General features: G+C 39.9%; 1 protein-coding gene across 2 annotated transcripts in view; it reads left to right on the top strand.

Annotated features, from left to right (window-relative positions):
* The first annotated feature begins 213 nt into the window (after nucleotides 1-213).
* The window catches only part of PDSS2 (decaprenyl diphosphate synthase subunit 2), a 328,334-nt gene continuing 313,291 nt past the window's right edge, over nucleotides 214-15,256 (top strand). The window contains exon 1 of one of the 2 annotated variants that reach the window (XM_058307221.2): nucleotides 214-791. In XM_058307221.2, coding sequence (XP_058163204.1) covers nucleotides 499-791 — 293 coding nt within the window. In that variant the 5' untranslated portion in view covers nucleotides 214-498. The remainder of the gene's footprint in view (nucleotides 792-15,256) is intronic. The other variant, XM_058307222.2, reaches the window with a different exon arrangement.

Below are 15,256 nucleotides of genomic sequence, written 5' to 3'. Positions count from 1 at the left end.
TCGGCCCAGAAATACAACGCACTCAACAATCCAAACCCATTCTCTTCAGCCGTAAACTGCCCACATTAAAACCAGGTGGAAGGAAAGGAAACTCGCCCTGGCCCTCCCCTTCCGGGTATCATTTTCACAGTCCCGCCCCTTTGGGGTGTTCCCGACTGCGCCGTAAAGTAGGGAAAATTTTTTGCCTCACCAGCTAGCCTCCGTGTTTACGGCAAGCCGCAATCCACTCCTCCAGCATGGCCGCCCCCTTGAAGATGCTAGCCATGGTTTCTACCTCAGTTGGTCCCGGGCAGTGCTGAACTGGCGTTGCTGTCTGTCTGCCCGAGCTGCAGGAAATAAGAGTTCAAGTTCGTTTCTGGTCACCGCTCCAGAAAATCACCCACCCTCTGAGGGTCAGGAGTCGCCTCTGTAGTCCTTGCAACTTCCTCCTCTGCCCCTGGTTTGTTCCCCCCGCCATCTCTAAGTACGCCCAAGTCCCTGACCCTACCAGACTCAAATATGAGCTTTCGGCAGCTGCCGTTGCGCTTGACCCGCTCTCTCGTGGCCTCGGGTCCCCCGCGTCGCCAGTGGTGGTTCCCGTCCCTCGACACCATCTCCACAGTGGGCTCCTGGTCTCCGTCTTCTAAGTTCCCGACCCATTGGAACCAGGTGGTATCAGAGGCGGAGAAGATCGTGGGCTATCCCACGTCCTTCATGAGCCTCCGTTGCCTGCTGAGTGACGAACTCAGCAACATCGCTATGCAGGTGCGGAAGCTGGTGGGGACTCGGCACCCTCTGCTTACCACAGCCAGGTGAGCTACCCCCTCTTTGACGACACACTCGCACCCGCTCGACTTCTTTTACCTGGCCGGAACATCCATCATGCCTATTTCAGACTGGTTCCCGGCTTATCTCTCACCCCAGCCCTCCTAGACCGTGAGTGCTGTGGCTTCTTTAAGTCTACTCACCTTAACATTCTTCTCCGACTTGGTCAGCTAAGTGAATAAGATTTTCTTTTAAGAAACGCTTTTACACTTCTGTTGATTTTGCTTCTAAACTATTGAGGGTGAAGATGCCCCAGTGATTTGTGGAGAAATCAAGCAGGGATGTGAGTTTATCGAGTCACTTTCTAGGAATGGTCTTTTAAAAGTGAGGAGTATTCATTTTCGCTTCTCCACTATTCCATAGTTCCTCTCCAAAAGGAGTTGGGGTGTGGGGTGGGATGAGGGGTAGGTTGATTGGGATTCGACCGTTTTTTCCAACAATGTCCCAGGCTTGAAGTAGGAATTTATCCATTCCTTAGTCATTATCTTGGAATTTTTTACCATTTATGCTAGACTACTGTGAAACCTACCATTAGGATTTTAAGGATCACAACAACTTTTGCTTTACTTAAACAAAAAAATCTAAATGAAATTAAAGCTTATTTGTAAATTTTTCTAAACCTACAAAAAGTTGGAAGAATAAAAATAGTGCAAGGAATATAGTCACATACCCTTTATTTGGATTCACCAATTATATACATATATACTCTTCACATATGCATATGTGCGTGTATATGTGTATTTATATTTATGTATAAATCATTTGAGGGTAGATTGTATGCATCATGGTATGCTACTCCGAAATATGTCAGTGTGTGTTTACCTAACTACAGTGCTGTTACGAACTTAGGTACATTTAATGTTGATACAATACTTTTATTTAACTTACCATACATATTTCAATTATGTCATTTGACCCAGTAATGTCCTTTATAGCATTCTTACCCTCTCCAAGATAGGTCCAGTCCAGAAGCAGGTATTGGATTTTATTTTTCATATCTTTTTAGTCTTTTTTTGTACGGAAACGTCTCCATTGGTTCTCAGCTGAGGCCAATTTTGCCCTAAAGGGGACATTTGACAATGTATGGAGACATTTTTGGTTGTGGAAACTGGAGGCATGCTACTGGTATCTAGTGGATAGGAGCCAGGGATGCTGCTAAACATTCCTGGACAGCCACCGACAACAAAGAATCATTAGGCCCAGAATGTCAAAACTGCAAAGGATCTTTAAAAACTGGACTAAAATGTTTTTTTCTGTGTTCTCTTTCCCTCTCTCTCTCTCTCTCTCTCTCTCTCTCTCTTTTACTATTGGTAACATATCAATCAAAATCTCCCCTTTTCAGTACTTTAAAAAAAAAAAGATTTATTTTTTTATTTCTCTCCCCTTCCCCCCCACCCCAGTTGTCTGTTCTCTGTGTCTATCTGCTGCGTGTTCTTCTTTGTCCGCTTCTGTCAGCGGCATGGGAATCTTTCTTTTTTTTTGTTGCGTCATCTCTCTGTGTGTGCAGTGCCATTCCTGGGGAGGCTGCATTTTCTTTCACACCGCGCGGCTCTCCTTATGGGGCACACTTCTGGCGCGTGGGGCTCCCCTACGCGGGGGACACCCCTGCGTGGCAGGGCACTCCTTGAGTGCATCAGCACTGCACATAGGCCAGCTGCACCACGGGTCAGGGAGGCCCGGGGTTTGAACCTTGAACCTCTCATGTGGTAGATGGACGCCCTAACCACTAGGCCAAGTCCGCTTCCCCTCACCATTCTTAATTGTACATGTCTGTGGTATTAATTACATTCACAATGTTGTGCTTTCATCACCACCATCCATTACCAAAACTTTTTCATTACCCCAAACAAAAACTCTATACCTATTAAGCAATACTTCCCCATTCCCCTCTTTCCCCAACCCTAGTAGCCTCTAATCTGTCTTTAAGAATTTGCTTAGTTAGATATTTCATGTAAGTTGAATCATGCAGTTGTCCCTTTTTGTCTGGCTTAGTTCACTCAACATGATGTGTTCAAGGTTCATCCAGGTTGTAGCATGTATCAGAACTTCATTCCTTCTTATGACTAAATAATATTTCATAGTATGTACATACCACATTTTGTTTATCCATTCATCTGTTGGTGAACACTTGGGTTACTTCCACCTTTGGCTATTATGAATAATGCTGCTGTGAACATTGGTGTAAAAGTATCTGTTTGAATCCTTGTTTTTAATTCCTTTGGGTATATATAGAAGTGGAATTGCTGGGTCATATGGTAATTCTATGTTTAACTTTCTCAGGCACTACCAAACTTTTTTCCATGGCCACTGCGCCATTGTACATTTCCAGCAACAATACACTATTCTGATTTCTCTGTATCCTCTCCAACACTTATTTTTAAATTTTTTAGTAATAGCAATCTTAATGGGTGTGAAGTGGTATCTCATTGTGATTTTCTTTGCATTTCCTTAATAGCTGATGATGTCGAACATCTTCTCATGTACTTATTGGCCATTTGTATCTTTTCTTTGGAGGCATGTCTATTTAAGCCTTTTGCCCAATTTTTAATTAGGTTGTTTGTCTTCTTTCATTGAGTTGTAGGAGTTCATTTACATTTAGGATATTAAACTGTTATCAGATAAATGGTTTGCAGTGATTTTCTTCCATATTGTAGGTTGTCTTTTCACTTTCTTGATAATGTCTTTTGATACACAAAAGTTCTTAATTTTGATGAAGTCCAGTTTATTGATTTTTTTTCCTAACTGCTCATGTATTTGGTGTCATACCCAAATCCAAAATCATGAAGATTTCCCCCATGTTGTCTTTTAAGGGTTTTATGGTTTTAGCTCTTATGCTTGGGTTCTTCACCCATTTTGAGTTAATTTTTATATATAGTATGTGGTAGAGGTACAGTTTCATTCTTTTGCATGTGAATAATTCAGTTTTCCTGCTACCATTGGTTGAAGAAGCTTTTCTTTCCCCAGTGAATGACTTGGCACCCTTGCCAAAAATTGGTCATAGAGGTTTATTTCTGCACTTTCTGTTCTATTCCATTGGTGCATTTGTCTGTCCTTGTGTCCCAAAACACACTGTTTTGATTACTGAAGCTTTGTAAAAAGTTTTAAAATTGGGTGCTTCAGATCTTTGCCAACATTTAGTGTTTTCAGTCTTTTTCTAAATTTTAGTCATTCTTATGGTATGTAGTGGTATATCATGGTGGTTTAAATTTGCAATTCTGATGACTGATGACATTAAACTCATATATTATTGACTATTTGTATTTCTTCCTTTATGAAGTGTCTATTCAAATCTTTTGTCCATTTTTTAACTTAGGGTTTAAAAATTTTGACTTGTAGGAGTAATTTTTATCTTCAGTTTACAGATATTTCCTCCCACTCTCTAGCTTGTTTGTTCAATTCTTTAATGGTGTCTTTCGATGAATAGAAAATTTAAATTCTTACAAGTCATAATTGTTTTTTCTTTTATGGTTCTTGCTTTCTATATCTCCTCTTATGTCATGACAATATTCTTTTTTTTCTTCTTTTTGTCACTTCTCTGGATTGCATTGCTTATTTCCAGCTACTCTTAAGTTGTTGCTTTTTTTTTAATCTTTGGTTTTCATCACTTTGACTATCTGTAAATCTGTAAATTTATGTTTCACACCATATTTGGGAAATTTTCACCCTTTATTTTTTCAAATATTTTCTTCTGCCCCATTCTCTTTCTTCTCTCCTTGTAAAATTCCAGCTATACACAAGTTAGACTTTTTAATATTGTCCCATATGTCACTGAGTCTCTGTTCTTTTTTTTTTCCCTCCAATTTTACTTTCTCTCTGTTTTTCAGATAGGGTGATTTTTGTTGACCTCATTTAAAGTTCTCTGGTTTAATTCATTCCATCAACTTTGTTTTTCTTTCTGTCCACCACGTTTTAGGATAGGTGCTTTAAAATTTTACCTGCTAGTTCCAATATCTGGGTCTCCTTGGGGTTGGTCTCTGTTGTCTGCCTTTTCTTTTGAATATGGGTTAAATTTTCTTGTTTCTTATATTTCTTGAATCTGTTGTAACCCTCAGATGACTGATGATTTTTTGTTTGTTTGCTTCAGCATCAGTTAACTTAATTGAATTCATATTCCAAACTCCTGCAGTGGGCAGGACCTGAAATATATATGTTCAATTCTTTCAGCACTTGCTGGATGCTTGGAGTCTAGCCTTTATAAGCAGTGTTCAAGAGTCAGCTAGAAATTTGGACAGAGTCCCATATGCAGAATTTAGGGCTCTCTCTGTGTGGCTCTTTCTTTTGCAAAATTTCTTCCCTTGTTTTCCAGTTGCTGGGGTCTCCTGTCCTCTGTGCTTCCATATCTGGAAGACTGCAGGTTTCTATATCAGATTTAGCTACCTCACACAGCACCAGTGAAGGCCAACCTCAGGCGTAAAGCCAAAAAACAAGCCAAAAACCTGTTAAGCGCACCTAGATCTTTTCCCTTCTTCCTTGTATTGATTCTCCTTTTATTTCTGCTCACTCTTGGTTGCTTTCCTATGTATTTAGATTGTTGTTTTAAAAAATATATATTTACATTTGTTATCTGTGAGAGGATTGGTTCTATTAACAGAAACAAGAATTTGTTGAATTTTATCAAATACTTTTTATGCATGTGTTGATAGTCTATCATTCTTTGATTACTTTATTTTGTCTTTTTTTCTTTACGCTTTCATATTTTTTTCATTTTTTTCCAAAGATTTTATTTTATTTATTTCTCTCCATTTCCCCCCCGCCATTGTCTGCTCTCTGTGTCCATTTGCTGTATATTCTTCTGCGTCTGCTTGAATTATCCAGTGGCACTGGGAAATTGCGTCTCTTTTTTGTTGTGTCATCTTGCTGCATCAGCTCTCTGTGTGTGGGGCGCCACTCAGCTGCACTTTCTTCACGCCAGGCGGCTCTCCTTGCAGGGCTCACTCCTTGCGCATGGGGCTCCCCTATGAGGGGGTATCCATGCGTGGCATGGCACTCCTTGCACCCCGGCATCACTGCTTGTGGGCCAGCTTACTACTCAGGTCAGGAAGCCCTGGGGATTGAACTCTGAACCCTCCATATGGTAGACGGATGCCATATCAGTTGAGCCACGTCCGCGTCCCATATTGTTTTGTTTATATTCTGTTTATGATGATCCTAATACCCACAAATGATACAAGGAAGGAGACACCTTGTTTAAAATGGCTTACTGTGGTATTTATATCTAAACAGAAAAGACTAGAACTCTGTCCACTGAAAATTAGGATTGAGAGATTGCCTGTTATTGGAAATTGGGAGAAATTTCCAGAAGTAGCTAAAGGACAAGTGTAGCTGAGTTAACAAATTGTCCGCTTTTACTGTGGGGCTAGCACAGAACAAACTCTCTCTCAGCCTGCAAGAAGGTAGGAATACCTCTTGGGTTCAACTTCCTGTCTTAGTCCTGGCTGCTTTGACAAATACCATGCAACTGTTTGGCTTAAACAACAGGAATTATTTCATTGTTTAGGAGGTGGGAAGACTTGTTTCCTCCTGGGGTCAGTAGTGTTCTGGCAGTCCTTGGTGTCCCTTGGCTTTCCCATCCCATGGCTTGTCCTCTCCTTTCTCATCTGGGTTCCAGCTGGCTTCCAGCTTTCAGCAACTCTCCGTGGCTTTCTTTCTATAAAGCCTCCAGTAATATGATTAAGACCCATTCTGATTCAGTTGGCCATACTTAACTAAAAATAATATCTTCAAAAGGTCCTATGCACAATGGGTTCACATCCATAGGAATACAATTCACATTAAGGATAGGCTTTTTCTGGGGTACATGACTCAACCTACCATGCCCCCAATCCTCCTTTGGACTGCTTTATCTAGAAAATGGGGCATGTCTTCTCCACGTTTGGGAGGAGCTCTGGATTGATTGATTTACTCAGCCTGTTTCAATTATTTGCTGGCACCTTGTTCCTCAGTTTCTATAAATATTTGAACTATTAGAAATAACTGCAAGTTGGGTTTGTGTGGTGGGAATGGTAGTGCCAGTGGCAGGGGTTGCAAGTAGCATATTGCCTGCGGCTATTGGAGTTCCTATTATAAATCTTTGAAGTAAAAAGAGGCAGAGTTAGGAAGAGTTTTATTTATGTGTGTATTCTGAGCATTGCAATTCATCTCCTTCATTGTGAGAGAACTGGATGGGGACTTGGAGAAGGTCCCTTCTGAGGTCTTCAGAGACACATTAGATGAATGTTTGTAAACTAATGGCCTGGAAACTTTCCTGATTGTAGCTTATGCTGCTGTGGTAGATTGAAACGTGTCCCCCAACAAAGACATGTTCAAGTCCTAATCCTGGTCCTGTGGATGTGAACTCCTTTGTGAATGGGATCTTCAAACATCCTATTAGAATTAGGCCAAACTGAAATAGGGCAGTCTTTAGTCTAGTATGACTGGAGCCCTTATAATCAAAGGAAATTTGGACACAGAAGTAGAAGACACAGAAGGAGATTGAAGGAGACAAATTGCCATGTGAAGGAGGCACAGATTGCTTGCCAGTGAGCCACCACCAAAATGCTACAAACTTCAGAGAAATCTTGGCCTTCCAGTACTTTGATTTTGGATTTCTAGCCCTCAAAACTATGAGACAATAAATTCCTGTTGTTTAAGCCAACCCGTATATGGTATTCGTTACAGTAGCCCTGGTAGACTTTAACATACCTGTCTGCCTATTCCTATATTATAGTGAACGAAGTGAAAAGGAACAATATAAATGTCAGCAAGGTGTTGTAATAATATATATAAATTATTTTGTAAGAAGAAAGAGAAGGAATAGGCATGTAATTTTATTACATTTACTATGATAGTGTGTTGAAAGTTATTTAAACAGTCTAAACTTAAAGGCAGCCAATGAATAGAGAAACTTTGGTGGGGAAATTATGTATATATCTGTTTTAGCAAAGGAGTGGTATTTGATCCACAGGTTAGGCAGGTTGTGGTTATTGAAAATTATTGCTGAAACATGGGTTAAGAAGCTGTATTATTTTACCTGCTGTACACCATAATTTGTTGAAATTCCATCACTACAGCATTGATAATTAAGAAAAAGCTCTCAGCATGTTACTCAGAGGGCACAAATACTCCTTTGTAGTTGATAAAGTTAGGACTAGAGGGAATATCTGGGCAGTAAGAATACAAAGAGTTTTCACATGATGGAACAGTTCTGTTTCTTTATTGGGATGGTGGTTACATGAATCTATACATAGCATAAAGTTGCATAGAACCATATACACATACACACACAAATGTGCTTTAAAAATACTGAATATTGAATAAGGTCTGTAGTTTAGTTAACACTAATGTATCAATGGCAGTTTCCTGGGTTTGATATTGAATTAAGGCATATGTCACCCCCATTGGGGGAGGCTGGGTAAAGGGTACATGCAAAATGCAAAAGTGTGTTATTTGGCAACCTTCTTTGAGTCTATAATTATTATTTTTAAAAGTTAAAAAAATACTTCTAATCTTGGGGGGGGGGAGTTAAAAGGGAGGCTGATGTGGCTCAAGTGATGGGGCCTCCACCTACCGTTTGGGAGGACCTGGGTTCAATCCCTGGGGCCTCCTTGTGAAAAAGAAGAGAAAGCGTGCATGCCAGCATGGTAAGCCAGTGCCTGCATGGTGAGCCGAGTGTCCGCACAGTGAGCTGAGTCCTCGTGTGAGTGCCTGCATGGTAAGCAGAGTACCCACATGGTGAGCCAAGTGCCTGCGTGGTGAGCCAGTACCCCCACAGGTGAGTCACGCAGCAAGATGATGACTCAACAGAAGAGAGACAAAGGGGAGAGTCAAGGTGAAGTGCAGCAGAGACCAGGAACTGAGGTAGCGCAATTAACAGGGACCCTCTCTCTCCATCAGAGGTCCCCAGGATCGAATCCTGGTGAATCCTAGAGGAGAGAGATGAGAAGAGAAGACAAAAGCAGAAATAGATACAGCTGGTCACACAGCGAATGGACACAGACAGCAAAAACAGTGGGGGGGGGGGGAGGGGGAAGAGGGGAAGGAAAAAAAAGTTCCTAGATGATGATGTTTTTTTAAAAAAAAAAAGAGGGGAAGAAGAAGAAAGCTGTAGACCTAGGAGACAGGAGACCAGCATGTTTGTTTTAACTCTGTCAGTAGGTAACTCTGTGGCTCCAGGCAAGTCACTTTACTTCTCTGGCTTTTGTTTCCTAGTAATCAAGATAAGGAGTTTGATTAGATGGTTTCCAAAGGTGTTGCCAATTTCAGAATAGTCTAGAAATTAGTGTTTAACTGAAGGTGACAGTTAAGGGAACCATTGCCTGTTCTCAAGCAAGGAGTCAATAGAGTGTATACAAGTATATAATGCTTTCCCCACAGTTTAAAAATTTTGAAAGCTCAGAAAATGAATGCTTTTTCAAACTAAAAAACTTGGCCTAAACTGAGGTGAGTCTATTTATAGTCTTATTTATTCCACTTAATGTGAATATTCATGCATTTTACTGCAGAATTATTAATGTGTTTAATTGCAGGGTACTATCCCAGATCTTGCTGGAGCATGGGGGTAAAATGCATTCCTAAAATCAGGCAAATTGAAAATTCTGAATGACGTTTGCCTTCTAGGACTTTGGGTGAGGAATTGTGTACCTGTTCAAGCTGGGCAGTGTAATGAAGGATGGAGTCCAGGTATGTAATGTAGCTTGATAGCATGGGAGGGGCTGGAGGAAGCAAAAGTGCAGCAACCCCCATTTCTTCCCAGTGCAGTTTGCATCCTTTGGTTTCATTACTACCTTGTTGATGAAAAGTGATTGTATACTTTGCATAATGTTTTAAAATAAATACTTCTGAATAATTGACCTTTAAAAAATGCCTTTAGCTTTTGGTAATTCACTTCATATACTACCTACTGTCAAGAACTTAAGTGCTTTAGAATAATTATGTGATGAAATCTTAATTGTTTCAAAGAATGACTAATAGTTTATCATAGAATTGGCTAAATTTTTGTTGTTTTTAAACAGTTGATTTCTTTAAGCAATATACCTTTATTCTTATTGATTACTCTTATCTTGAAAAATGTGTCTCGAAATAAACTTTCATTCAAATACTCTGTCATTTTGCTTTTTCCTTCAAAACACTTTGATTTCTATTTTAGTTTTAGATGGCATTAATTTAGTATGCAGTTTTGTAGACAAATTTGTGTTATTTAGTCTTTTCTCTTTATCGGTGTTGATTCTTAGGTAAAAACTTTTTTTTTTAAGATTTTATTTGTTTATTTTCCCCCCTTCCCCTCCTCCCACCCTGCTGTTTTTGCTGTCTGTGTTGTCTTCTCATTTTCTCTCCTCTAGGATTCACTGGGATTCAATCCTGGGGACCTCTGATGGGGAGAGAGGTTCCCTGTCAATTGTGCCACCTCAGTTCCTGGTTTCTGCTGTGCTTCACCTTGATTCACCCCTTTGTCTCTTTTTTTGGTGCGTCATCATCTTGCTGCGTGACTCACTTGCATGGGCACTGGCCATTTGCCCTCACCATGTGGGCACTCGCGTGGGTACTCGCATGGGCACTGGCTTACCACACGGGCACTCACACGGGCTCTGACTTGCTGCGTGGGCACATTTTCTCTTCTTCTTTTTCCCTTTTTAAAGATTTATTTATTTATTTATTTATTTCTCTCCCCTTCACCCCCCCAACCCTGGTTGTCTCTTCTCTGTGTCTATTTGCTGCGTCTTCTTTATCTGCTTCTGTTGTTGTCAGCGGCATGGAAATCCGGGTTTCTTTTTGTTGTGTCATCTTGTTGTGTCAGCTCTCTGTGTGTGCGGCACCATTCCTGGGCAGGCTGCACTTTCTTTCGCGCTGGGCGGCTCTCCTTACGGGTGCACTCCTTGCACGTGGGGCTCCCCTACACGGGGGACACCCCTGCGTGGCAGGGCATTCCTTGCACACATCAGCACTGCGCATGGGCCAGCTCCACACGGGTCAAGGAGCTCCACGCGGACTTCCCATGTGGTGGACGGACGCCCTAACCATTGGGCCAAGTCTACTGCCTCTTCTTTTTCACCAGGACGCCCCAGGGATTGAAACCCCTTGGTAAAAACTTTTTTAAAAAGATTGTTTCTTCATTTATATTAGAGAACTTGTAGGTTTACAGAAAAATCATGTTGAAAATACAAAGTTCTCATCTACCCACCACAGTTTTTCCTTTACTAACCGTCTGAATTATTATGATAACTTTTTTACAATTGCTGAAACAATATTATTAGAATTATACTACTAACTATAGCCCATAATTTATATTAGGGCTCACTCTTTGTGTTGTGTAGTCTTTTGGCTTTAAAATTTTTTTTATTCAGAAACATATGCAACCTGAATTTTCATCTTTTAACCACATTCAAATCTGTACTTCAGTGGTGTTAATTACATTCACAGTGTTGTGCTCCTATCACCAAAACTTTCCATCATCCCAAACAGACTCTGTACCAATTAAGCATTAGTCCCTATTCCCTACCCCTATCCCAGCACTTGGTAATCTGTATTCTAATTTCTGACTATGAATGTCTTTATACTAATTATTTCATATTAGTGATATACAGTATTCTTTGTCTCGCTTATTTCACTCAACTTGATGTCTTCAAGATTCTTCCATGTTGTTATATGCATCAGAACTTCATTACTTTTTAGGGCTGAATAATATTTATTGTATGTTGTTTTAATTTCCTAGGCTGCTTAAAGCAGTTAGCTTGAAATGGCTTGGTTTAAATAACAGGAGTTTACTAGTGTACCGTTTGAGGTTGTGAAAATATCCAAATCAAGTCATCATCTATGTGATGCTTTCTTCCCAAAGACTGGGTGTTGCTGATCCTTGGCTCCTTTGCCACAAGGCAAGGCACATGGCAGCATCTGTTGCTTTCTCTCTCTCTTTCTCTGTATTCATTCTGTTTATAAACAATTCCAGTAAGAGGATTGAGACCCATCCTGAATGAGGTAGGTCACACCTTAACTGAAGTAGCCTCATCAAAAGATACTACTTAATAATGGGTCCATACCCACATGAATGGATTAAATTTAAGAACATGCCTTTCTGGGGGTACATACAGCTTCAGACTACCACATATGTCTATAACACAATTTATTTACCCAGTCATTTGTTGAAGGACCCTGGGGTTGCTTCCATCTTTTGGCAACTATGAATAATACTGCTATGAACAGTGGTGTGCAAATGTTCAGTTTTCAGCCTTTTGGGAGTATATACCTAGAAGTGGGATTGGCAGGTCATGTGGTAATTCTGTACATAACTTTCTGAGAAACCAACGAAGTGTTTTGCACCATTTTGCGTACCTACCAACAATGATGAGTGTTTGTTTCTCCACATCCTCTCCAACACTTCTTTGTTTTTTTAATAGTAGCCTTTTTAATGGGTATGAAATGGCATCTCATTGTCGTTTTGATTTGCTAATGGCTGATGATGTTGAGCATCTTTTCATGTACTTTTTGGCCATTATGTATATCTTCTTTGGAGAAATGTGTATCCAAGTCTTTTGCCCATATTTAAATTGAGTTGTTTATCTTTTTGTTGTTGTTGTTGTCGTAGGATTTCTTTATGTGTCCTGGATATTAAAACCTTATTGGATAAATGGACTCCAAATATTTACTCCTGTTGTGGGCATGGTCCTTTTACTTTCATGTTGAAGTCTATGGATGCACAAACGTTTAAAATTTTGATGAAATTTCATGTATCTGTTGTTTATTTTCCTGCTTGTGCTTTTGTTATCAAGTTGCAGAAACCATTGTCTCACACAGGATCCTGAAGATGCTTCTCTATGTTTTCTTTTAGGAGTTTTATAATTTCCTTCTTATATTTAGGTCTTTGATCCATTTTGAGATGATTTTTGTATAATGTGTGAACTAGAGGTCTGCCTTCATTCTTTTGCATATGGATATCTAATTTTACCAGCATCATTTGTTGAAGAGACAGTTCTTTCCCCATTGAGTGGACTAGGCCCTCTTATAAAAAATCAATTTGGGGAGTGGATGTAATTCAAGTGGTTGAACACCTACTTCTATGTAAGAGTCCCGGGTTTGATCCCTGATAGATACCTCCTAAAACGAACAAACAGACAAACAAACTCTCATTGGGGAGTAGATGTAGCTCAGTGGATAAGTGCCTGCTTCCCATGTATGAGGTCCTGGGTTCATTCCCTGGTACCTCCTATAAAAAAAAATATCAATTAGCCATAGATGTGAAGGATTATTTCTAAACTTTCAGTTCTTTTCCATTGGTCAATTTGTCTCTCCTTGTGTCAGTACCATGCTGTTTTGATTACTATAACTCTATAATAGTTTTAAAATCAGAAAGTGTGGGAAACGGACTTGGCCCAGTGGTTAGAGCGTCCGTCTACCACATGGGAGGTCCGTGGTTCAAACCCCGGGCCTCCTTGACCTGTGTGGAGCTGGCCCATGTGCAGTGCTGATGCGTGCAAGGAGTGCCCTGCCACGCAGGGGTGTCCCCCGTGTAGGGGAGCCCCACTCGCAAGGAGTGTCCCCATAAGGAGAGCCGCCCAGCGCAAAAGAAAGTGCAGCCTGCCCAGGAATGGCATGGCCAGAAGCGGACAAAGAAACAAGACGCAGCAAATAGACACAGAGAACAGACAACCAGGAGAGGGGGGGGGGATTAAATAAATAAATAAATCTTTAAAAAATAATAATAATAAAAAAAAGTGTGAGTCTTCCAATTTCATTCTTTTCAAGATGATTTTGGCTATTTGGAGCCCCTTACTTTTTCATGTAAATTTGATATTGGTTTTTCCATTTCTGTAAAAGGCTGTTAGCATTTTGATTGGGATTGCATTTTATCTGCAAATTACTTTGGATAGAATTGACATCTTAATAATATTTAGTCTTCCAGTTCATGAATACAGAATGTCTTTCCATTTATTTAGGTCGTCTTTAATTTCTTTCAGCAGTGTTTTATAGTTTCCTATATACAATTCCTTTATGTCCTTGGTTAAATTTATTCCTATGTATTTGGTTCTTTTGGTTGTTACTGTAATTTTAAGAATTATTTTATTGAATTTATTCTTCCCTGAGATAGTTCCTTTGTCTGTTTGCTCATTATTTTTGCTTGTTGTTTTTTGCTCATTGTCTGCTCACTGTCTGCTTTTTCTTTAGGAGGCATTGGGAACTGAACCTGGGACCTCCCATGTGGAATGTGGGTGCCCAACTGCTTGAGCCACATCTGCTCCCTGCTTGTTTTTTGTTTTGTTTTGTTTTTTTTGCTCATTGTGTGTTCATTCTTTGTTTGTCTTCTTTAGGAGGCACTAGGAACTGAATCTGGGACTGCCCATGTGGGAGGTGGGCACCCAACCACTTGAGCCACATCCACTTCCATAATTGGAATTTTTTTTCTTGATTTTTTTTCTTCTGATTGTTCATTGCTTGTGTATAGAAACACTGCTGATTTTGGGACATTGATCTTGTACCCTGCCACTTTGTTGAAATCACTTATTAGCTCTAGGAGCTTTGTTGTGCATTTTTCTATATATGGGATCATGTCATCTGCAAAAAGGAAAAGTTTTTCTTCTTCTTTGCAATTTGGATGCCCTTTCTTTCTTTTTCTTGGCTAGTTCTGGCAAGAACTCCCAGTACAATATTGAATAACAGTGGTGAGAGAGGGCATCCTTGTCTTGTTTCTGATCTTGGAAGGAAAGCTTTCAGTCTTTTACCATTGCGTTTGATGTTAGCTGTGGGTTTTTCATACATGTCTGTTATGTTGAGGACGTTTCCTTCTATTTCTAGTTTTCTGAGTGTTGTTAATAAGAAGGGATGCTGGATTTTGTTAAAGACCTTTTCTGCATCAATTGAGATGGTCATTTTCCCCCCTTTGTTCTATTAATTGATTGATTTTCTTATGTGCAACCACCCTTTCATGTTTCAGGTGACTCCCACTTGATCACAATGTATAATTCTTTTCATGTGCTGTTGGATTCTCTGGCAGTATTTTGTTGAGAGTTTTTGCGTCTGTTTTCATAAGGGGATATTGGTCTGCATTTTCTTTTCTTATGGTATACTTATTTGGCTTTGGTATTAGGGTGATGTTGGCCTCTAGAATGAATTCGGAAGTGTTACCTTCTCTTCAAGTTTTTGGAGGAGGGTTGGTGTTAATTCTTCATGCAATGCTTGGTAGAATCCACCAATAAAGCCATCTGGCCCTAGGCTTTACTTTGTTGGTAGGTTTTGGATTACGGATGTAGTTTCTTTCTTGTTTTTGGTTTGTTTCTTGATACCTTCTTTTTTTTTCTTTCTTTTCATTGAGTCAATGGTTTGTGTGTTTCTAGGAATTTATCCATTCCCTCTAGGTTATCTAATTTGTTGTACAGGTTTTTTGTTTTTTTTTAAATAATATTCTCTTATAATCCTTTTGATTTCTATTGTGTAGGTGGTAATATGCCCTCTCATTTCCAATTTTAGTTATTTCTGCTTTCTTTTT

The sequence above is a fragment of the Dasypus novemcinctus genome, chromosome 11 (assembly GCF_030445035.2).
Source record: "Dasypus novemcinctus isolate mDasNov1 chromosome 11, mDasNov1.1.hap2, whole genome shotgun sequence".
NCBI classification, from domain to species: Eukaryota; Metazoa; Chordata; class Mammalia; order Cingulata; family Dasypodidae; genus Dasypus; species Dasypus novemcinctus.
This window is presented reverse-complemented; position numbering and strand designations above follow the sequence as displayed.